The 23,308-nt window shown below is 43.9% G+C and overlaps 1 protein-coding gene across 3 annotated transcripts in view; it reads right to left on the reverse strand.

Moving 5' to 3' along the window:
• Window positions 1-1,153: 1,153 nt before the first annotated feature.
• LOC111855749 (sarcolemmal membrane-associated protein-like) overlaps window positions 1,154-23,308 on the reverse strand; it is a 28,724-nt gene continuing 6,569 nt past the window's right edge. Inside the window, exons 3-23 of one of the 3 annotated variants that reach the window (XM_023835068.2) lie at window positions 21,837-21,909; window positions 17,963-17,999; window positions 16,537-16,599; window positions 16,222-16,317; window positions 15,752-15,823; window positions 14,440-14,580; window positions 14,174-14,311; window positions 13,852-14,020; window positions 13,263-13,310; window positions 11,733-11,795; window positions 10,697-10,756; window positions 8,748-8,816; window positions 8,365-8,424; window positions 5,684-5,809; window positions 5,492-5,566; window positions 4,599-4,904; window positions 4,055-4,172; window positions 3,486-3,657; window positions 3,272-3,406; window positions 1,751-1,838; window positions 1,159-1,316 (exon numbers count right to left, since the gene is read on the reverse strand). In XM_023835068.2, the coding sequence (XP_023690836.2) occupies window positions 1,755-1,838; window positions 3,272-3,406; window positions 3,486-3,657; window positions 4,055-4,172; window positions 4,599-4,904; window positions 5,492-5,566; window positions 5,684-5,809; window positions 8,365-8,424; window positions 8,748-8,816; window positions 10,697-10,756; window positions 11,733-11,795; window positions 13,263-13,310; window positions 13,852-14,020; window positions 14,174-14,311; window positions 14,440-14,580; window positions 15,752-15,823; window positions 16,222-16,317; window positions 16,537-16,599; window positions 17,963-17,999; window positions 21,837-21,909 (2,105 nt within the window). In that variant the 3' untranslated portion in view covers window positions 1,159-1,316; window positions 1,751-1,754. Of the gene's footprint in view, window positions 1,317-1,750; window positions 1,839-3,271; window positions 3,407-3,485; window positions 3,658-4,054; window positions 4,173-4,598; window positions 4,905-5,491; window positions 5,567-5,683; window positions 5,810-8,364; window positions 8,425-8,747; window positions 8,817-10,696; window positions 10,757-11,732; window positions 11,796-13,262; window positions 13,311-13,851; window positions 14,021-14,173; window positions 14,312-14,439; window positions 14,581-15,751; window positions 15,824-16,221; window positions 16,318-16,536; window positions 16,600-17,962; window positions 18,000-20,709; window positions 21,102-21,836; window positions 21,910-23,308 lie in introns of those variants that run through there. The other 2 variants (XM_023835067.2, XM_023835069.2) reach the window with 2 other exon arrangements.

The raw sequence follows: 23,308 nt of genomic DNA on the forward strand, positions 1-23,308 counted from the left end.
ATTAAGACAACACAACGCAGAGGCAAAGTGATGCTGGTTACACCAGTGTCTTAACGTGACAAGCCATAAATCACCCCGATTCTATTCCCTTTAAAATAAATAGAAAAACCAACTTCAGTATTATAAATATCTTAGTAGTCATGTTTAGTGTAATAGGAAATGTAAATGCAACAGAATTATGAATCATTTAAGGTGGTTAAGGTTGAAAGGCTAAATATGCTGTGTTCATTATAATCCCGTAAAACATAAAAAATTTAAGTAACAGGGCATATCATAAAACATGGTTAAGGTCAGACCTAGCCAAATATCCAACCAAAGCTTTAATACACTGACAAAGTTATATAAGATTGTGGTTTTCTTAAAATGGTCTCCTAGCCTTTTGAAAAACCATCCTGGATCATTCCATTAACCTTCTGACAATCTGAAAAACTCCAGAGAATATCAAGACTAATCCAGTTTTGTGTGATCATCTGTATGACATCCTCTTCCTAAATGAATGGTACATGTACCAAACAAATACTAGATTTATTTGTATTAAGGTTAGTTTTATAAGGTTAGTTTGTATTATTAAGGTTAGATTTGTTTGGCCTTGCATGTAGTTTTAACAAGACATACACACATAATTCACAAATAAGGAGTGGAGCAAGCATTAAAAAATGTTCAGCTCAAATTAACACTAACCTCATGGATTTAGCATTTTTTCAAATATTGATAAACAGCAGCTCATCTGTAATGATGTAAAAGGGATTTTACTATTTAAAAAAAACAATTGTTAACATACTTAAAAAAAGATCAAGCTTGTTTTGCATCTTTACTTCATAGTTTATTTATTTACAGGAACTCTGCCAGGGAAAAAAGAAACCTAAAATCAAATTCTTTACAATCACTTCATCCAGAATCCATCTAAAACCTTCCAAACAAAGGATACATTTGGTACTTCTCAAAGAAAGCCTAGTTTAGGCTACCATGTCAATATAAAAATAAATCAAATCAACTGCTGATAAAGTATTTTCACTATACTAGTCACAATTTTAAATTTCTTCATTTCTTTCACTTCCCTGTAATAAATAAAGAAATTAGCTTGCAATTCTATTCTCAAACAATGGCAAGTTCAGAACAAGAGGCAATGGGAGGGGGGGAGGGGGGGGGGTTGGACCCAGGAATAAGGGCCATGATCAGATGGAGAGTGTGATGTGGCAGCACATGAGGCAACAGTAGCTATCTCAGGCAGAACTTTTGGCCAGGCCGGGGTAGAGCACTCCTACAGTCACGGCGACCATCAGAACGACCACTGACATCCAGGGTACCCAGCTTCTCTGAAAAGACAAGAAGGACCCATAGAGAAGGTCACAACAACACAAGGGCAAAGTAGCACAATATGGGAAAGTATGGACTTTTTAACCAAGGAAAGGGACCCATTCGGGATAAAGAAATTGAGGACCTACAGACAAATCATCAAATGAGCAGAAGACCACAATCACTTCTGGGAAGGGAAGAAACAGGTGTAATAAAAGAAACAATAAAAAACCCTTCCCACCCCAGAATCAGGAATTAGACATTCATGATTCAAGCAAGACAGACAAATGTTAGATGGTCAGTAGAAGAAAAAAAAAGTAGTCATACCAGTTGTGATCAGCTACAAAAAATGCATTTTAGGCATAGCAAAGGACTTTTAAGTTTGCCGTGCACTGAACTTAAGAGAGGAGGACGAGGTGGCAGGAGGACATGGAGTGGAGAGGAGGGCATGTACCTTTCTACCACAATGGGCCGAAGCACCAATACAGCAAAGCCAGGATAAGGCCGGTGACTATGGCTTGGGCAGGCTGCAATAGGGTAGGCTACAGGAGGGAAGGGACATCACAAGAATCATTCTAACAAGCTTGTCAATGTGGCCTAGATTTAAACAAGAGGAGAGAACCATGGGGGATCGGCACAGGGGAGCTCATGGGAGTTTTACTTACACAAAAATGTTCTAAGGGCAGAACGAAAAATGATTGGTTCAGAGAGATAACCAGAGTATAGAGGAGGTAGGTCCAAAGTAACCAGAGGAGGCGGGGCCAAGACTTCTGATTGGTTAACTCTGCCTCTAGTTGCTTGGACCCACCTCCTCCACAATCTGATTGGTTTTCTCTCTGAACCAATTATTTTTTATTCTGCCCTCAGAACATTTTTGCGCAAGTAAAACTCCTACGAGCCATGGGGGGGGTGATCAGTTCATCAGATATTCACAACACGTACAAAAAAAATAAATAAATCACTGGACATTGAAGCAACACACAACAGAGAAGCTACAAATAAAGGAGACATGATGAGTGGAGGATTTTTTACAGCTTACCACCTTGCACTATGAATGAGTTCTATACGATATTTAGAATAAGGTTTTCATTTTAACTCTGGTACCATCACGAAAAGGGACATGAGGCTGCCTTCTTTACATGCTAGTGGGAAGAATGGTTATTGGGAAGACTACAGACATGGTCAGAGCTCACCAGTGGCACAGAAGCCCAGACAGGGTGATCAGGGAAATGTGCACGTTGAGCTACACAGCACTTACAGAAGCTTGGCCAACACATTGAGTAGAACTGAATCTAGTCCTCCTATCACAATCATATATCAACAATCATTCTCTACTTTTAGTGTAGATGTGTTTGTTGGTCATTGTTTTCTTTTGGTGTTTAATGGGCAGTGTTTCTCCACCCAGTCCTCGGGGGGCCACCAGACAATCCATATTTTTGTTCCTTCCTAGCTTGCAACACACACCTGTACCAGGTATTCGGGGTCCTTGATTGGCTGGGTGCTGAGACAAAGCAAAAATATAGAGTGTCCGAGAGTCTCCAAGGACTGGGTTCTTTTAGAGCATTCATAGAAAATTGGTCATGATGTCTCAAAAACTTGAGAAAATATATTTATTAAAAAGAATAAAAAGAATAAAACTACTTGATAGCCCTTACCTCTGTCACTGAATGCTCAAATATATAGTTTAACAGAAACACCACATTGGTCTTATTAGTACTTGATAAAGTTCTGCTGTTGCTCTAATTAAAGCTCAGGAATTTAGGACGGTCAGTTGCAATCGTAACATTTTAATAGAGCTTTAAAAGAAATTACTGAAACTGGACTGTTTGAGAACAGACTCTAAGGAGTGAGACAGCACATGGGGGACAGGACTGAATGCAGTCGCGGGTCTTGATAGTGAATTCAATCTCTGGAGAGCCACACAGTATGACAGGATAGGAGCAGGTGCTGTTGTGGGTCTCTACGGGCCACTTACACCGCTGCCCTTCTCCTGCTGCAGCTTCAGGTCCACCTTGCACTGCTGCAGCTCGTCGCTGATTGACTGCTTTTCCTGCTCCGTCTGGTCGAAGCGCTCCTGCAGGCCCGAAAGCTGCGCCTGGATTTCCTCGTACTGTGGGAGGCAGAGGGGAGCGAGGTCAGGCTGCACACGAGGCAGGAAGGCAGCACAGCCATGTGGCACAGAGACGCACCTCCTTCTGCAGGTCCTTAGTTCTGCTCTGGGCCTGAGCCAGCTGTGCCTGGAGTTTGGCTGTGCTGTTTCGATGCTGCTCCTCCAGCGAGCCCAGGGAGCTCTCCAGCTCCCCTCGGCTCTTCTCTAGGTCCTCCAGGCTGCTGCTCAGGTTGGCGCTCTTCTCCTGAGATCTGGGGGTCAGCGATGTCAGAAGCAATACATGTGTGTTTCAAGCAAAGCAGTGGAAAGGCATTACATGCATCTATGAAAAGCCCATACATTCACTTCACATCACTGCAAGAGGTGCTAAACTGTACCAATACTATAAACTGGCTCCCTCAGCAGGGGCATATACAGGGGCGGAGCAACTGGGGCACTGGTCCCAGCTGAAAGCTGATTGGCCCCCAAGTGCCCCCTCTGCTGTCACTCACAGATCCAAAATATAATTGGCTAATTAGGCTGGCCCCTCTGTATGAATTATGGCCCCTCTTAAGACCCCCCCCCCCCCCCCTACCTTAAAGGAATCCTAGAATCGCCCCCATTTCTCAGAGTTTGTCCTGCTCATTCGTCCAGCATTTGAAGACTCACCTGGCAAGCTCCTTCTCCAGGTCCTGCAGCCTCTTCAGGAGAATCTCCTTCTCGGAGCGCAGCTCCATGCACTCCCGCTGCAGGTTTCTGCATTCTGCCTGCAATTTCTCCAGCTCACCTGCAGGGGGCGTGCACCGCAGAAAGAAGTCAACACACACAGCCACTGTCAAATCCCATTTCATGCTCCAAGAAATGTGTGACAGTCCACCCCACAGATTAGCATAGCACAGTTAGCAAGTAATAGTGTAATGACATTAATTTTTGTTTAAAGAAATGTATTTAATCTAATGATGCCTTATTTGCCGTTTGCATGCATACAGCAGTTCTTTAGGCTTTTGAGTATTCTGCGTTGGTCTCCTTTGAGATATACCATATAAAAGACCCCAATTTCAGTCTTAACTCACATGCCACTGCCCTATAATATCCAATGTCTCGTGCTGTAAAATGCAGTTTGATTGGCCTACGCAGAGAGGCAGATGTTCGGTGGGTAGGCCCTCCGGCAAACGCCCCGTGGCGGGGCGGGGGGGGGGGGGGCAGGCGTTACCTTGCAGCTCGACGGCCCTCTCGCACTGCCGGCTCTGCCGCTGCAGGCTGGTCTGCAGTGAGCCGATCTCCATCTCGTACGTGGCTGCTGCCTGCCGCCACTTCTCCAGCTCGGCGGTGACAGCGCCCAGGTTACCCTGTACGGCGGCGATCTCGCGGTCGCGCTCGGCGGCGGCGGTCTGCACGGCCCGCCGCAGCGTCAGCGCCTCCTCCTGGGCAGCGCACAGCTCCTCCCGGGCATCCGAGATGGCGCTCTCCTTCTGCTCCTGCAGATCCTCCATCGCCGTCTGCAGCTTTTGCAGCTGAGCTGTTGGCCGCACAGCAGAGGGGCTTCAGTTTGTGGCCTGCAATTTGCCTGGTCCTGAATATATTATTATTAACCTCTAGCCTAACAATCACTCAGTTGTGCTCAGTCGTGCACCTTTAATTTTGCGTGGAGTCCAACACCATGACAGTAGTTAAGTTACCGACAGTATGCTGTCTTCTCAAAGCACCTCTCCTTTCGCACTTGGCATGGCATAAATGACTATGGAACATCTTGTTCTGAACAGCTTCTTATAACACCAATTACCTCACAAATATAGTTTTTAGTATAAAGTAATATTTCAATCACGTCACTTGCACACCAATTGTGTCCAAGGTTTTAGTGCCCAAAGAAAATGTGCAACAATAAACAAAGTTCACGGCACAATCTATGGCGAACCCACAACTCCATGTGTCTGTACCCCAGGCTTAGAATCTTAGCAGGAGAGCTAGCGAGGACTCATAGGCTGCCTGTAGGCTGCGGATTGCGGCGAGGGACCCACACCACACATGCAGTCGTGCTACTAGAAACTTAGTTTCGTTTGATTAGCAGATGCTCATGTTTGAAGTGCTTCTGTCTCCATCGCTCACCCTGCAGATATTGTATCTGCTTAGCAGAATCATCCATCTGCTGTCGGCTGGTCTTTCTCTCCTCCTCCAGTGCGGCTGTAACACAACATACGCTGTCAAGGCGGCTTCTGCGAATAACCAGCCCGGTCAGAATCCACACGCTCCATAGGCTCCCACGTCTGAAACAGGATAACAGCCGTGACAGAATTCTACCTTGAAGTTCCATGCATTTCTGTTGGCTGGTGATAGCGAGCTCCTGGGCCACCGACAGCTCCCCCTGTAGATTATGGATGACCTCCGCCGCGTTGGTGGGCTCCTGTTCAGTGTGCTGCAGTTCGTCTGCAAACGCATGACAAACCAGTAACTGGCGGGCCTTGTTGTAGTCCAAGGGGTAGATACCTACTAATAAAACTACAAAAATACCAGTAACCCTCAAACAGACGAGTGCTCCTTAATTATACAAAGCTCATATAGGATCCACGCAGGCAGATAGGGACAAAGTCAGCTGGGTGCTATATGTCCACTTACCATTTCTAACTAAATAATGCTAGACATCTTGAAACTGATTTATGTAGTCTCTTTGTCCCAGATTCTCCCAATAAACCAAATTTAATTAAAATGGGAAAAGGTAATTTCCCCGGAGATGAAACCTATTCAATTAAGATCTCAAAGTAGAAACAATCTAGAATTTTTTCTCAAAGTTCAAAAAAAAAAAAAAAAATAATAAAAAAAAAACTTTTTGAAGACACATTCCTGTTTTTTTTTCCCCTGACCGAGGCGTAAATTCAGCTTCTTGCCATGATCCTGTATTTCTCCCTTAACTGACAACACTGATCCGAGACCAAACGGCAGCTAATAGGAGGGCTAAAAATAAGCCTGACACCAAACTGGGCCGGTCCTGCTCTGCTGCCACACAGGGGGCCACACAACGACATGGCTGGGCCCCTGGTTAATTCTACCGAATGAGAGTCCCCCTTGTTTAAAAACATTTTACTGGTTTAAAAATTCATTTAAAAACTAAAAATTGTTCACCGCAGCATTTCTCATGGGCTCCCCCTAGTGTCTGGGCCCCTGAAAATTGTGCCCTTTCTTCCCCACTCTGGAGATGTGGCTCCAGGTGACACTGCTGGAAAAACTCAAACCCAGCTGGCTCACGTTGCTGAGTTACCCTGCAAAAAACTGCTAAGCAAAAGGTCCGGCTAGCTAACGTGACACAGACTCTTTCAAAGAACCCATGTCGGGAATATCCAAACACCATCAGCTATGGGCGTTACTGTGCTCAGCCAGCAGATCAAAGTTTCTACAGCAAATGAACCCCTGTCACGAATAAAACACATTTTAGCATTTAGTGAATTTATTTTCATTCAGACCAGTGTTTTAAAGACAGACAGTGTTTTTTTTTTTTTTTTAAATATGAAATCATAGTCCTGTTCACTTTAAATAAAATTCTGGAATCTCACATAAGAATCTGCAACCATGGAAAAATTGCTATTTTCAAAATCTGGGTCGGAGCTTTCATCTTAGAGGTGGAGCCTTTGCTGAGAGAAGCACTCTAGCCAGAGGAAAGACCACGTGTGGAAAAATACAGGAGGACCCATGACCTCACCCTCTGTCGGCCTGTCTGACTGAAAGCAGAAATTTTGCCCCACCTTTTCCCCTAAGTTCTCAGTTCAAACCTTATCTGTCACTAGAAAAAGAAAATGACCTCAACAGTCAGCACTGGCCTCTGGCAATGACCACCAGACAGCTGGAGCCAGTCGACAAAATGCAGCGGCACAGGAGGAAACTGGCACTGGCATTACCAGACAGAAATCACTTCATTGTGATGTCACCAAGTTCTGGAAACATTTGCAAAACAGGAAACTTCAGTCCATTAAATATTATGGAAATTAGACTAGCCAACAGCAGCCAATACAAAATTTACAAGACATTTCCTGAAGAGGGAACTCAGACCAGACCAAATTGAAAATTTCATTATTTGAGGTTGAGGTTTTAGCCATTAAAGTTGTTTGAAAAATGACCTGATCACCTTTCTTCAACAGATAGATAATGACAGAATGTATGCAGTTAAAGAATCATCAGGTCAACTTTCAACAGTAAAGTCGGGAATTTTGTCTTATTTCTAACTTCTGTGTTTCCATGATAAAGGAAGATATTAATTTAGTGCAGGCTATCAAAGTAGTTCTTTAAAATGAGACAATCTGCATATTCTGAAACAGTGCAAAGCATGCCATCTTAAAATGGTCTGCCTGTAATCTTCTGATGAGGAGCCCAGTAATTGCTTTTAGTGAAAGCTGAGGATGCCAGCACAGTTACAGCACACACCACCCATCACATACCAGAATGGCAGTTTACTTTAAGCACACGCCGATAGGAAACCCATGTTTTATACCAGCTGTGGCATCCCTCACACACACTGGGGCTCAGTTCAGTTCCCTTAGGTTGTTGAGGAGAGTTCTCCCAATAAGGCCCCTTTCTCTCTACCCAATTTCAGCCTTTGATTCTACCACACTCAGAAATAATACAAAATGGAACTGAATAATGTGCAAATGCACATGACTAATGATTATGAAAAAAATGCAGCAGCATCACATTCAACATGCTCCCATTCATGCCAGAATGTAATCCCTGAGTGGTGCTAGCCAGTGCCTACCAAATTAAGCAAATAGAAGTGTGCCGGCACATTCCGGCTCGGTTCTTGATTTACTTATTTTTGACCCGAGTTCCACAAAGAGGCTGCCCCAGCCATATATAGTCTCTTCAGACCCAGCACTGAAGCCCTGCTCACAGCATGCTGGCTGAAAGTCCAGCTGTCCCCATTAGCGCTGGCCTGATGCCCTCACAGCCCATCACGTCTTTTGTATATTATTTAAACCAAGTAAAATGGGTATTACCTTTCACAAGAGTGACCTGACTCAGAGACTCATTCAGCTCTTGGTTTTCCATTTGGTCGTCTATAAGGAGAAAAAGGAATGAAGATATACAAGAAAACTATGAACCTAATAATAATAATAATAATAATAATAAATAATCACTATACACTCATCTCATATTTAATCTTACTACTTTTAAGAAAAAGTATCTAAAAACAGATTCGTAATGTGAGTGTACATAACACACTACCGCTGAAGATCAGATGCACAAAAAAGGAAATTAGTTTGCGAAATTCACTCTGTTCTCATTAAAGCAAGAAACGAAACACCAAAACACAAAGTAGTAAAGAATGCAGGAGTGAACAGTTAAGTTGTCTTTTCCTTTTTTTTCTTTTTTTTTTTACCTGTAGTGTCTTCGCTGCTTTTATCCTTGCTCCGACTGAATGTGTCTGACATAGCCGACGGTTTAGCATCTACCCAGTTGTCGAAGAAGAGATGGGAGATACCATTTTTAGGATGGTGGGGACCAAAAAAAACGTAAAACAATCTTAACATTGGCCAGCTAACCCACTAACTCTTCCACATAAGGGGGGGGGGGGGGGGGAGTGGTAACTGCAGCTGAAACATTCGAAGAAGGTATTTTTAACCCTAGATTAACCAACTGAGACCGGGCAGCCATCTGCTTAAGCTGAAAAAGTTCTCTTCAGATTTCTGACAACCCTCTGCTTTAAGTGGGCTTATTTTTGACTAGCAGATGTGTGCAGTATCTTTAAAAAAAAAAAAATGAAAGAAGCCCACTTAAAGCAAAAAAAAAAAGAGCTAGATTTGTTGGTGTCTGTCTATGAGCTTTTTAAAGCCGTTGGCCAATCATATGGCAGAACAGGGGCAGAAGTGGAGGGTCGGGGGGGGTAAAAACTCAAAACCATTACTTCTTTCTCCGAGCATCACGTGCTGAATCGATAACACAATTGCTCGACCCCCCAGCCCCTCATCAGTGACACCTCTAAAGGAGGAAAGACAAAGACCCCAGAGCTGCTCCCATGTAACACCCATCAAGCTCAGGAGCATCAGTGAACTGCTGTGAGTGATTAATGTTACAGGACAGTTTCCCCTACACTTTTGGTTGGTACAGCCCAATATAAGATCTGACCCTGGAACCAGTGTGCGAGAAGCCAATGACTCCACCATTAGGCTAAAAGCCTTGGACCCATTTCTGTGAGAGCTGTGTGTATGCAGGTATTTCTACAACCAATAATTACTGACATTAATTTGAAATTTGGGAGAAAAAAAAAAACCTGATAAGTGCTGATAAATCGTGCTTGAAAAGCTGTAATAATCCTGCACCAGTACATTCAGCCAATGAAATGAATGAGAATTTTTTTTTTGCTATTAATGGGACCAAGGAAGCCACAGGGAGGAGCTGAAATTAAAACTAGCACAAGCGTGACCCTTGAGGAATCCAGGCCCATGACAGCAAGTCTAGTTCCATAATAAAATAAGGAACCCATTTCAGGGCGCGCAGTGATCTCTCAGGCCCATCCAGAACAACCGGAGCCACCCAGCCGTTTGAACAACGGCAACTAATAAGGGAGTCAAGCAACCAATTAAACAGACTCCCCATGCAGGCCCAGTGTTGCAGGAGATGAAAACACAGGCATGTGTCTTTCACTAATGAAATTCACAAATAAGATTCTGCAGATGGTGTCTGGTGAACTATAGTGCTGTTTTATTCATAACAGGCAGACTCTGGTTTCAAAACATTCCCCCAAGTAAGGTAGGGGAGGGTCCTGAAGTCTAAGCACACCTGATTTAAGGTTCATTTATTCAATCTTGAGTGAATGTGCCAACATGAACCCCATTAGGTTCAGATTGACACCTTAGGAGAAAAAAAAAAGTGTTATAATTGTACTTCCCCTTGGTAGCTTCAATAAGGTCAATTCAATTAGCTGGGAAAGCAGCGGGGACAGGTTTTTTGTGGAAAAATTATATTAAGAGAGAATCCAGCTCAGAGCATAGAAGCAATGAGGCTAAAAATAAATTAGACATAAAACAGACCCTATGTCGGAGGGGAGCAAAAAGTTTGGATCCGTGCAGTGTCACAAACCCGTTTGGTGTTGCGCCTTTGCTTTGTTTTGTTGCGTACCATAAACACGAACATAAGTGATCATATGGTAACTTTCTATTTTCTTCTAGCATGTCAACTGCATTATGTTACACCCAGTCTGGGGGTGTTACCACCCACCGGATGACTGGGGACTCTTCTCATACACAAATCAGGCTGAAGATCACGCCTGGTCCTCACAGTGGTAACCCTGCGTTCGCCCTGAGCCACCCCCCCACACAACCATCTTACCATTATTGTTGGAGATCTTACTCAACGGCGAATCCACTGCCTCTTTAAACTGCTTCACAGCTGTTAAAAAACAGATGATTGAAATAACTGCACATCTAGACTCCTCAGAATGTGACCTGCAACTACCCTGGTACTCAACCAGCAGTATATTGGTTCTATCCAACAGAATATGTGGATGCAGAAGCAGGCTATATACAATCGGAACTGGACACAGTAACACTGGATAATACAACTACAAGACAATCTATATTATCTATAACCAGAGTTTTTAGACTATAGCTATGATGCTTTCCCTGGGCTCCACACCTAAGAAAAATTCCATGGATAAAAGTAGACAGGGCCAGTGCATGCCTCAGTATCATGAAAGGTGTCAAAGGTTATATGTATGTATGCATGCATATTGGCAGAGGGATTTCATGTAAGGAAAAACACCAGCTGCCTTGGCCAATCGGCAACAACCTGTGTTCTACGAAAGCTCGATGCACCACTGGTTTTGTCTTGGTCCATCATTATCAAGGGCGGGGCCAAAGGGACACTGCTTCCAGTTAAAAGCTGATTGGTCTCCATACTAACCCCTCCCCTGTCACTCAGTAATTTAAAGCATGTCATTGGCTAATGATAAGGCTGGCCCCATTGTATAAATTATCACCCCTCATTTTAGAAAAATCATAGAATTGCCCTTGGGTATTACTTTAAACAACCCAGCTGTACAATGAGCTGGCTTTTTGCTGAGTTTTCAGACAATTTAAGGAAACACAATTGAAGTGATACTGTGGGATGGACAGGAAAGCTGGATGTGAAACCCAAGAGCTGAGAGAAGGGGGGGGGGGAAGCAAAATACAATCATTCACAGTAGGCGCAACAGGGAAGAAAATACAAATGACACCATGGAACTCTATTTAAAGATTAATTACAATATTCAATTTGGTGCAGACCTGTATCATTAAAATCAAACTGTGCCCCCCCTGGGAATAGCCTGGCCCAGCTCCCCCATCAATCAGCCTGGCTATGTGAGGTAGAGAGGCACTGTACTCACGCTGGTACTCAATGAGCTGCTGGATGAATGCACAGTCGCCCCCGCTCTTAATAAGCAAGTGATCTAACAAACAAAAATGGAGAAAAAAAGAACATCCGTGAACCATGAAGAATGGATGCCTAAGCTGCTTATACATTCCCATGTTCGTGTTTATACACGTCTATGGATAGAGGACTGGTAGTTAAATATCGATAGATGGTGGATGGACGGACATGTACAAGGCATGATAACGCAGACCCAAAATAACAAACAAAACTGCACCCCAACACAGTGACTGTCTATGCTGCCCTGTGCTTTGTGGAATAGAGCTCAACCCCTCAACCCAATACTGGCATCAGTCTTCCATCTGAGAACTTTGCAAGACTGTAGTAGAGCTGCAACTGTCAAATATTTGGCTGCATTTTTTCAATCAAATATTTGGTCTTTGCACATTACCACTACCAACATTTTGAAAATATATTTTTACGTCGACTTTTTGGGCCTTCACGAGCAGTACTAGGAAGACCGTCTTTAACCAGCTATCTTTTCTGCTTGCAAACTCGTGTGGTGTGCTTGTGTGACTTGTAAGAAGTTGTACTGGCACCACGCTGTGGTCAAAGTATGAACTGCACATGAATCTGTTATTAACTTCATTCGAAAGTGGATTTTCCTTCTCGATTCTTTCGATTTTGCGGCACTAGACTGTCTGCCCCATCGAGATGCTTTAAAAGCAAAGAAAGAAACATGCAGGTGATGCTGTCCATGAACAGGTGGCCTGGACAATGAAAGCTACTGTGTAGGTCAGCATGTAGACAACAGTTAAAATGCTATGGGGAGGTTATGTGCAGGTGCACTGTACAGTGCTGTACTTGTACTGCTATGCACTTGCCAAACAAGGACACTTTAAAGCTCATATACACAAATAGCATAGTGCTGAGAGCAGCAAACGGTATCTTTCAAAACCTGTCACCAATTGTGCTAGTACACTGCGAATACATTCCCTCTCTGTCCCTCTGAGACACAGGACACCAGTGGAAGGAGACTTCAACAAAGACTCTGACAGTTCTCCCCATTTATAGAAAAAACTTCAGACAACTCCTACACTGCAAAATGTGTTTTGGGGGTAGACAGACACACCAATCATCCAGGCACATTTTTATTTTTTTTTTACCCAGCATGATGACTGTGGAAAGAGGGACCCAGCAGAACGTCCTGCAAGGTCACCAGGCTGCATTTTATTGCAGAATAAGCCTGGACCCAGGTGAGGTGCTAGCTGGGGTCAGTGAGCGTTATTATTTCCAAGCAGTGAGGCACAATGCCCCAAAAGAGATCGGGCTCTCTCAACTCTCCCTGCGTGAAGGGAACAAGCTTTCAAGCTACTGCAGTGCTTCCCAACCCGGTCCTTGGGGACCTACAGACTGTCCACGTTTTTTGCTCCCTCCCAGCTCCCGGCAGCAAAAACATGGGACTGTCTGAGGGTCCCAAAGAACCGGACTGGGAAACGCTGAGCTACAGTAATCATCCGGATGACACAAGAGGGTGCCCACTCACCTAGAATGTTCTCCTGGATGCTCTTTTCCTGAAGCTGCTCTAACCTCACTGGAAGAATACAAAATATGAGGGTGACTAACCAGCAACAGTCTTTACTTCCAAGTAGGAAAACAAATGACCATAAGGTAATCAGTGCTTACCAATTAGTGCTTAACAATGCTTACCAATGGGAATATCTAACATTATTATTATTATTATTTATTATTATTATTATTATTAATGGTAGTACAAGTAGTAATAGTAGTAGAAGTATTAAACAAGTATTTGAATTAATTTGAATTAATATTAATATTCTGTTTTGCAGGAAATTCTACTTGTGTACGGTGAACTTTTACAATCGTTTGCACCACGTTTACTTGTTTTCTCCAAGTGTACCATCTTTGTACTTCGTCTATTTTGCATTATATGTACATGTACATATATGTATGTTTGTCTGTACTTTCTGCTGTATGCAGAAGAATTTCCCCTGGGATCAATAAAATTTATCAACCTGATATTTCTGTTCAGTACAGTTCAGCTGGATGTGCCTGCTCTCCCAAAGAGCCCGGCTCCCTGAACCCCCCATAGAGCTGCGCGGACGTAAGCTTACCCTGCAGGGCGGCCAGGCGCTCGTTGGTAAAGTCGTTGTCAGCCTGCAGGGCCTCGATGCGGGCCTGCAGGCTCTGCTCCCGCTCCTCCAGGGCGGCGATGCGGAGCTGCAGTGCCGCCTTCTCACGCTGGGCCTTCAGAGTCAGCTCCTCCTGGCACTCCTCCGCGAGCTACACACACACACACACACACGTGACCCGTTACCGCCCACAGACCCAGGGCAGACCAAACAGCTGCCCTTGGCTATACACACGTGCTTTTAATCCAGCTGCAGCGAGGGCCAATCGGCTACACCGCCCAGGTCTGCTCATCACACAACGTGCCTTCAGCTTCTCCGCCAGCTCCTTGGCCTCCTTCAGGGCGCCGTTGTACTTGCCGGCCAGCTCTCCCAGGTCCTTGCGTGCAGCTCTGCTCATCTCCCTCAGGTGTGTGCACTCATCTTCCGTATTGCTGAGGCTTCTCTGAAAGACGCACGTGGTGTTAACAGGCAGAAAAAACACCCCGCAGAGCTGTAAATAAGAGACTGCGGGTCTTCATCCCACGAGGCGAGCTCAGGCTGCAGATCTCCCCGGCAGCCAGGGTCTCTCACCTCCACTTCTGAGAGTTTACGGACCACTTCCATTTTCTCCTGAAGAACCCGCATTAGGGACTCCTTCGCCGTGGTCTCGTACTTGTGTTTGTCCTCCTGCAAGGCCTCTAACTCCCTCCGGAGGCTATCCTCAGTTTGATTCTACAAGAGAAGCAGACAGCTTTGTGCTACGACTAGGGCTGGGTACTGAAATCCGGTACCATACTCCTATATAATCGGTACGTACCAGATAGCATTGCAATGCGGATTACGGTCCCTCATTTTGGAGACACTTAAATGGCTCAAGTGCCAATTGAAATATTTGCCCTTTGGTGCTCAGGCAACAGAAGCATCACTGCACCTCACTGCCATTGCCAGTTAACATTACACTCATCTTGTCAGCAGACTCCTACCCTTGGTTAGCAGTAACCTTAAACATGGTGCAAAGGCCGAAGGCTCAAGAGTCTAAAGTGTGGCTTTATTTCCTTTAAAAGGATTCTGACACCAGGACATGCAACAAATGTTTAAAAACAATTGTGGACATCAAATTTAATGAAGCATCTGGTGTCACAGGGGATACACCTGAAAGCAGAGGGAAGCGTGACCTCATGTTCTGCAAATTTGTTAAGTATTTTGTATTTATTTCACCATCCATTTTCTGAAACCAACTGTCTTATTCAGGGTTGTGGGGGGCGGAGCCTATTCCGGAGGCTACTGGAACAACCCAGGGTGGGGCACCAACCCATCACAGGGTGCACACTAACAGTCACTCACACATGCACACCTACGGTCAATTTCGCAAGTCCAATTAACTTCAGCATGTTTTTGAACTGTGAGGGGGAAACCGGATTACCCAGAGGAAACCCTACGATGACACAGAGGGAACATGCAAACATCAAACACTGTCTCTCACACACACACACACACACACACACACACACACACACACACACACACACACACACACACACACACACAGAGAGAGAACCCTGGGCGAGACTCGAACCCTGGTCCCAGAGGTATGAGGCACCATGGTGCCACCCCGAATTTATATACATAGTGTTAATATTTTGTTCAATAAGAAGTTCAAATTTGCCTTAGAAGTAAAAAATTAAAAATACCCTGTTTTTTAAATGTCGTTGACCTTCGTTTTGTGCTTTATTTGTTGTACTGCCTCAGGCACTGTTAAGGCACCTTAACAGATAAAAGTATTGTTTTAGCACCAGTATCGGAAAAAAGGCTAATGATATCCAAGCATAGCCATGACTGGGCGAGACTAAAGCCTGCTTCAGCGCTTCAGTTTTATGTTCCTGGGGAGTGAGGCTGGGCGCACCTTGGAGTACACCTGCAGCTGGCTGCTCATCATCTCCAGCCGAGACAGCAGCCTGTCTTCATTGATCAGTGCCTGTGTGACAGGGCAGATGGGTCATCCTTCTCAGCACAGCAAGGCCACAGCATAAAAACTTTTCCATTGATCAACACAGCTAATGAAACAGTTCAATGCAGGAGGTGAAGGGAGATAAAATCTGAGCTTTGATTGGTCTGTATTAAGCCACAAATTTCTCCTCATTTGATTCCTGGTCAACTAACTATTTGCACCAGAAGACCTTTGAGGTTTGCAAATAAGCAAGCGCAAAATGTGTACAGATGGATCCTGTTTCGTAAAACATATTGTGGATAACAGAACAGAACAGAATAGAATATGTGGACAGTAATGATAGGACAATTAAAGTGGCCAATACGTTCTGATGAGCCCCAAAAAAACAAGATAAGCAGCATCAGTAGGATCTGGATGAACGTTACCTGCCAGCTGCCCTTGGAAGCCTCCTGAGTTCTGGAGAGGAGTCGCTGCAGTGTGGACAGCTTCTGCTCTAGCATCTGCTCCCTGTGTAAGGCCTCCTGGGTAGGGAGAGTGACCATGAGGACCAATGTTGCGCTGTACTCAACGGACACATTCACCTCAGGATTCAGTACATTTGCCCAAGTTAGAGCTTTCATGTTTTGTCAAACCGAAACATAACACAGAAACCAGAGAAGTCAAGTAACCAGATGCTACTGCCACAGTCGCCACTAAAGCTGTCAAAAAAAAAATCTGTAGAGGGCACTGTTGAGCCATACCTGAAGGTACTGCGAAAGCTGGAACAGCTCCTGAGAGCACATGCTGGGGGTATTGGCAGTGACCTGGTGGTAGGAAGAAACGCCAGAGTTATAGACGGTTTTTTTTTCCAGCAAATCACATCTACCACCAAAAAGAAAAACAGTTCACCATGCTTCTCTTATCAGTGCCGAGCCGTTTCACAGGACATTGCTTTGTTACGGAATTAATTAGGGAGCTAGAGCAGGACGTTAGTGTTCCTGTGTCAGGCACTTATCCAAGCTGTGCGTAATAGACTTTTATTATAGATTTTGGAGGGAAAAAAAATCCCAATACAAGGGTAGCTTCAAGTCATAGTTTTAAAAAATAATTAGCATTTCCCTAATTCCCTAGCTGACAGTCAGTCGTGAGGTATTCTGGGTTTAGATGGCAAAGATACTAAGAGAACAGTAAGACAAGGCTTTTCTGCAGTCATGCAGGTGTTTACGCATATGCACACGTCAATGCACCTGAGAAAAACATGAATATGCAAACAGTTGTCAATATTATAAATTATGCAAGTCACATATACCTTTTAACTATATGCCCTACCCAGAGATCAAGCTTCACCCTGCATTCCCCAGACAGGTATGCTTAGCTCACAGATCTGGAGAGTAAAATCCCCAGCTAATCAAGTCAAACGCACTTGTGCTTTTGGTACATTCGGCAGAAGCGACTGTGCAGTGCAGTCATTGATTTACTGAGCTTTACTCAGACATGAAATATTAACACTAAAGTACCTGGACAAAATGAAAAGATGTCATTAACTACCAATAGTAAGTAAAAATATAAAACTCATGGAATGACTGGCAGTGACTTACACATGCTTTTGATGATTGGCTAAAAGGTAGGAGAGTGAGGCATATTATTATCATTCATTACTGATACCATTATGTGTATTGAGCAAGACACACGCTATCAACAATGATGGGTGGTGCTCATCACAAATGACGTCCAATGTTTTATATGAACGAAGCCCAAGCCAAACACAGTTGTGATAGAAAAAGTTTGAATCCTTTGAAATTATCAGGACTTATCAAGCTTATAAAGAATGACCATATATGTGTTGCTTCAGATTACACCAGGGCATTTCACCCGGAGAGAGGTCAGGACTCATTGTACTCATTGTAAAAAACATAACTTCTAGTTTTAAGTCACAGAGAGGCACTCTGACAATATGTTGTAGAATTTCCTAATACAATTTGGAATTTGAGGTCTATATTTATTATTATGACAAAGATCTAATCAAATTTTAGGAGCCATTCATGCAGAAATCCAGGTAATTGCAACAGATTCACAAACCTTTTCTCAAAATTGCGTACCACAAGGACAAAGAGGGAACAGCCACACCAATACAAGGTCTGTGTGTGTGGGGGAGAGAGAGAGAGAGAGAGAGAGCCACACACTCACCTTGTCCACAGGAAGTGGGGAGGGTACTGGAGTCACACTGCAACACAGAGAACCAAGAAATGGACAAGTCATCTACAGTCTGAAAGTGATCCAGTTGTGCTTTCATTGTAGAGGAAACGTAACAAGTAAACTGGAATGCACTGTAGTCACGTGTAATTGCATTTTTGACGCACTATCATCATGTCTGGGTTAAACATTTACACAAGCTGCCCCCAGGCAGCCACTTTGAACCTGGCAGTCAGAAAGACAGTTTTTTCCAAACACTTCTTAACACGGCTGTCATTCTGCAGAAGATCTTGAACAAACATTTTCAAAGTCTGGTCCTCTTAAAAGAAATTCCACTCACAGGGAAGTATAATTAAGAAAGCATTTTACAGTTCAATGAGCGTAAGAGACGTGCTTCCGGGTATTCTTTATCAAGACGTCTACTCTGGTGAAACATCCTATTATCGCAGATAAAGTTTCCTCTCTCCAGCCTTGAAGTGAGATTCAATATTTCCCCACAGACAACAGTTTTTAAATTCTGAATAACGATGTACTTTTATTTCCCCAAGTAGAAAAGTATTGTGATATAGGATCCATTAAATGCTTAAATTAGTCAGCTAATGAAAAGCAGAGCTATCACTATGTCACAAAAAAAACCCAAAAACAAATTTCAAAAATCCTTTCTACTCACATTGCTGCCTAAATCGGCAGAATGACACAACACTGATGACAAGCCTGTCACTTCCAGTGCTGGAGCTTGGAAATAGCACTAGTTTTGTTAACTTTTAAAGAAGCCTTCTTGCCATTGAACTCCAGTCGCCAAAGGGAGCTGGCGATCATTAAAGTCATGTGAGGTAATGCATTTATCAGTCCAGCCATAAACCCTTAAAGGCTGCACGCAAACTCTAAGAAACCCTTTACCTAAACTTTTATAAATGCACAACAGGTTTTAAATCTGGCACATCCTCACTGATTGTTATACATATATATGGCTTATTTCATTGTTACCAATAAACATTTCATTCATTTACACTTTATCACTACTCAACTATTCTTTTTAGCCTTTGTCTTGTATTTATGCACTCATTCTCTCTACAAGAGAAGCATTCGTTTGATGAATGATCAAATACAACTGCGTTGTACTTATACAGCAGAGTGGTTCCCAATTTTCTACGCGGTCCATTTTTCATGATTTAAATGACACTGCGAGGCAAAGGAACAAGGTTTAAAAAAAAAAATTAATCTGGCGAGCTACCCAAGGGTGAAATTTGCATTTAAAAACGTAGACCAGATTTCATAATAAAAAGTGTCCTACGGATGATTCACAGTATAGCCTTTAAATTAATGGTTTGCTAAATGAAGGCATCTACTGGGCTAACCTGGCCTACAGACTCCCTAATGAAAACCACTAGTGTCATCTCTTTAATACACACTCCTATCTAAGACAGATTACAAAATCAAATTAAATATATTTCTAAAAAAAAAAACTCACATAAAACAATTCTTGAAGAATCCGGTCTGAACTGACAATAAGGAAGGGCTGTTCTCGGATTTCGAGAACAAATGTTAGTTTCGTCTTCTTATTCTGCTCCCTGTAGATCCGCCTTAGATTTTCAAGGGAGGGTGAAGGGCTACAGGTCTGCTCTACAGCGAAGGGTGATCATTCCTCAAACATCAGACAATCCAGTGCTTCACACAGACCAGATCTTCTTCCATTTGGCAAAAGGGCATCGGCTAACATAACGATTAGCACCTCAGCACTTCACAGGGGAAGATCCACTCTATTTACGTTTATATTCTTGGCTGTTTTTTCCCCCCTGTCAGATATCCCTGCCTAAACCATGCCATCTGCTGTTTTTGTTCCACCAGCAGGTAAAACCATTACGTCCTTGTTCGCCTTGTTTGAGTCTGTGCTCCTCTCTCATTCTGTTCTTTCCAACTGTTCAGTAAAAAAGATGGCTGCCACCTGCATAATTTCCTTGGTTTATTATTATTATTCTTTGTTCTTTCATTTTATATGCTCTATACTTTGCAATGTGCCCTGTGTCCTTTCTTTGATGGTAATACCTATAAAATTAAAATGCTGCTTAACTAACTTCAACGATAAAAGTGCTACTTGTTGTCTCTGTACCCCCCCCCCCTTTTTTTTTTATAATCACGGCACTAGGATGGGTGAGTTCGGAGCGGCCACACTCTTTACTCTTTAATTTAATGTAAAATAAAGTCCTCCGAAGAGGGGTGGTGGGTGGGCAATAATAGGATAGGAAAAAAAAAAAAGTGCTACTTTCCATTAATCACACTTTTATTCATCTGCAAGCCAAAATTAAAACCTGCTAGACTTGATTAGAGTTGAAAATGCCATTTATGCTTCATTCCCTGGTTCCAACAACTATGCTGAGGCTAACCAGAACTCCACCCCACGCAAATATCCAGATTAACAAACCACTTGCTTCATGGCAGCCCTTTATCTGCTTTCTGTCAAACCCTGTTGCGCCCATCACCTGCTTACGCTGCTGTATCCGCTTTCATAGCTTTGCGAGAGGTGAACACATTGACTGTGCTCGCACATCTGCAAATGAATCAATATCGAAATACATTTTTTTTTTTACTTCAGATTAATTCCATTCATTACTTCCATTGAAACCATCTCATTTAGAGCAGAAATAATCTGTGAATGACATCTGACATCCGTTCAACCGGGTCGCCATGCCCCGAGAGGAATATTTGGCACCAAACCTATAAACAAGCACAGCTTTCCTTACCAGGCACTTCTAGAAAGCTCTTCCAGCAGCTCCAGTAGAATCACATGCGAGATATTCCAGGTTCAGGGCTCAATCGGTGCTCAGCTTCCCCAAAGAGGAGGTCTCTCAAATTGAGCAGATGAGAAGCTATCGAGATGGCTTTGCGAGTCTCTCACCACCATGGCGACCGACTGCTGCGTCTTTCCCTGCCTCTGAGCAGGTGCTGCGGCCCTAACCTCTAACTAACCTTGCAGATTTGGATGCCTGAAGAGGATGTGCAGAAATAATCCCCACTGTAAACCTCCCACCTTCAGCACAACTTAGGGGCCCCCAGTTGGGATCCTGCCCACGCTACGCCCCCCAGAAGTGCCGCCTTTGTCTCCGCTCGGCCTGCCCGCCTCCACTTCTGCCCCAACACGGTTATGAACCAGAAATTGGGCGCTTGCCTCTCACTGACCTACTTCCTCATACCGAGGTTTCGTAAGCTAGAGTCACCTGCCCCATTCATTCGCTCCATCTGATGACAACTGAAGCAAACACCCCCCATCACAGAGCCACATGGACACAGGCCTTTGAGACAAGAAAAAAAAAACCCACAACTTCTGAACACTGTTCACTTATCTAAGCAGGCCGAAATACTTCATAGGGCCCCAGGAAGAATTACTCTTCCATATTTCAGTCACAACGTCAAAAACATTTGTTGCTCACCAAGTTCTCCTTCATTCAGACACTCCGTAACGGGACGAAACATTTAAGCGGTTGCACAGTTTATCGCAGCAAATGAGCTAGAACTAGTCTGTGCCTGAAAAGCCTGAGGAGGTCTGCTTGCCAGCCCAAGCCTGCTGGCATGGATGCCCGATGAATGCGGGCAGGCCCCACAGACAGAATACCGCCGATAGTTTGTGGCAAGTACCTGCATGTTCCACCGCTTTCTCACATGCAGACACTGTTCCGAGGAAACGGCAGGTCAGTCGCCAACATTTATACACAAAGCCTTCATTACACAAGACCCATTAGATTTGGAAAATTTGACTAAGCCCAGCAATAAAATACACAGAAAGAATGACAGTTCACAATGACTGTAGACACTGCATGCCGCGTGAAGGTCAACTGGGGAACCAGCACCATCCTGGAAACCAAAAACTCACTCAGATCGTCTGCGGGCTTCCAGGCCGTCGGGAAGGAACAGCTTGATGAGGGACACGATGCATCCGTGGGTGACTGAAGCATAAGAAGAAAGGAAAGCAGATGACCTCACACCCATAACAGTGAGAGAGAGAGTACAACAGTCCAGCACATCCAGCAGACACAGTGAGTCCTATATATGTTGTACATTTCTAGGAATTTTCCAGACTCAAGACCTTTATTGATAACGTGCAACAGGTGCTTTGGAAGGCTTACTTGTTCAATTTGCACTTTTTGAATTAGATGCCAAACTTTTGTTGTCTGGCTACTTTGTAAAATGACAATACAATGCAGTGTTTCCCCTACTATTATATTAGGGGGGCACTCGCCCCCCCAACGGCACCTCCCGCCCCCCCCCTTTGAAGGTCAAGTCAATTTTATTAAGTCATTTAAGATTACTTTTCCTATAGAACAGGTCTATTCATTGTCCTTTTATTAAACAAACTAATTAGGTTATTTATCTTATTTACACAACAGCTTGTCATTTTTGTCTACACGGTCACGCGTTTACAATTCTCCTCCGCTCTCTGTATCGCGCGTGGCGGAGTTCCGCCCCGATGCGTGTGCACAGACACGTGCGCGCACACACAGGTGAGCACACTCCCAGCAGTGGACAGATAGCGCGCGTCGGAAAATATGGCGATGTCAACCACCTGAAAAGCAGACAAAAATATGGGAAGATGGTGGCACAGGAGATAGTGCTATCGTTCGGCAACTGGAGGGTTGCAGGTTCGAGCCCTGGTTCCTCCTGTCCCCATCAAAGTGTCCTTGAGCAAGACACTGAACCCCAAATTGCTCCCGGTGTGCAGGTTGGTGCCTTGCATGGCAGCCTCTGCCATCAGCGTGTGTGTGTGTGTGTGTGTGTGTGTGTGTGGATGGATGAATGTGAGGCATAAATTTTAAAGCCCTTTGAGTACTCGTAAGAGTAAAAAAGCACTATATAAATGCAGTCCATTTACAAAAATATCTGTGCTTTTTAAATGCTTCCAGGCTGGTGAAGATGGCAACACTCGCTCTCAGAAGAGCCCAGAAAGATACACTGCAGTGACAAAAGCTGCACACTTTGTGGATAATTGTCAGAAATGTTCTGATGTTTAGTTCAGTTCTTATATTGACTGCTGTCATTAAAAGAAACACACGAACACCATGAATCCTGTCAGTGTCCGTCTGCCCCCCGCCCCCCCACCAAAGCTGTAAACCTAGGGGAAACACTGCAATGACAAAGTTGAATCTAATCAAATTCGCAACTGAAGAGCAGCTTTCACTGTGGCTTTCAGCTGCTAGAGGCATTTGTCACCATGGTAACAAGGGCCAAGGCATTTCATCGTTTTTAATTTAACAAACAAGTTTCAATATAACACATGATGTAACACCTACCACAATAATTAAGAAGCCATTTACCTTCAAAACATAAAATTCTTGCTATGCGATTTTA

This window comes from Paramormyrops kingsleyae, chromosome 6, assembly GCF_048594095.1.
Source record: "Paramormyrops kingsleyae isolate MSU_618 chromosome 6, PKINGS_0.4, whole genome shotgun sequence".
In the NCBI taxonomy this organism is placed as follows: domain Eukaryota; kingdom Metazoa; phylum Chordata; class Actinopteri; order Osteoglossiformes; family Mormyridae; genus Paramormyrops; species Paramormyrops kingsleyae.